The sequence below is a fragment of the Plasmodium vivax genome, genomic scaffold, assembly GCF_000002415.2.
Source record: "Plasmodium vivax scf_3849 genomic scaffold, whole genome shotgun sequence".
NCBI classification, from domain to species: Eukaryota; Apicomplexa; class Aconoidasida; order Haemosporida; family Plasmodiidae; genus Plasmodium; species Plasmodium vivax.
In genome coordinates this window covers 1-887 of record NW_001852401.1, presented here as the reverse complement: position 1 = coordinate 887, position 887 = coordinate 1, and the positions used below count along the sequence as shown (strand labels likewise).

General features: G+C 30.9%; 1 protein-coding gene across 1 annotated transcript; it reads left to right on the top strand.

Annotated features, from left to right (window-relative positions):
- Nucleotides 1-634: 634 nt before the first annotated feature.
- On the top strand, nucleotides 635-887 carry PVX_142260 (cytochrome c oxidase subunit III, putative). The gene has a single exon (XM_001612286.1). The coding sequence runs from the start codon at nucleotides 636-638 to the stop codon at nucleotides 879-881; it is 246 nt and encodes an 81-aa protein (XP_001612336.1). The 5' UTR covers nucleotide 635; the 3' UTR covers nucleotides 882-887.

Below are 887 nucleotides of genomic sequence, written 5' to 3'. Positions count from 1 at the left end.
ATAAAAAATGAAAACCCATAATTAGTATAGACCTAAAAGTTTATGATTTGCAATTTGTAAATAAAGTGTATATCTTTTGRAAACCCAAAAAAAAATWTATTTATATATTTTCCCAATAAGTGAGGCTTGGATATGAATAAGTAAGATTTCGATCCATACAGTCCCAGCGACAGCGGTTATACTTKGGAAAAGTCGAGTATTATCCCATCCATGTCAGGCGTTAAAAGCGTTCGTTCTTATATTGTAGGCCAGTCGAGTTCCTTTAATGTAGTTTCCTCACAGCTTTTTTCAGTCCAAAGTACGCGATCTCTTGTATGGTAAAAGGGCTTAAACCAACAACATAACATTTTTTAGTCCCATGCTAGTATATTTCATATATATTCTTATCATTTGGACGTAATATTTCCTTTCCGGCTGTTTCCATCTCAACTCTACAGGTTAACGCCTGGAGTTCTTTATCTTAGTAATATAAATTTGCGTGACGAGCGGTGTGTACAAGGCAACAATACACGCTAAATAATATTAATTTATTGCAAGGCTGCGATGAGACGACATGGAGGTGCCAATAGTATATAAAGATTTGAGCTCTATATATACTATAACCTGTTATCCCCGGCGAACCTTCTTACCGTTATATGTTAACGGCACACAAAATCACCGTTCTTATAAATATATTTTTTATATTTAGTAACTATAATAATATTAAAGCACATTTAGTATCTTATCCTTCATTAACATCATTATATGGAACATCTTTAAAATATTTTTCTGTGGGTATCTTATTTACATTCAATCCTATTATTTTTATAATATTTGTATATTCTATTAGAGAAAGTTTTTATTCTATATTTTCATCATTAGTATCAGGAAATTATCTATAATTATAT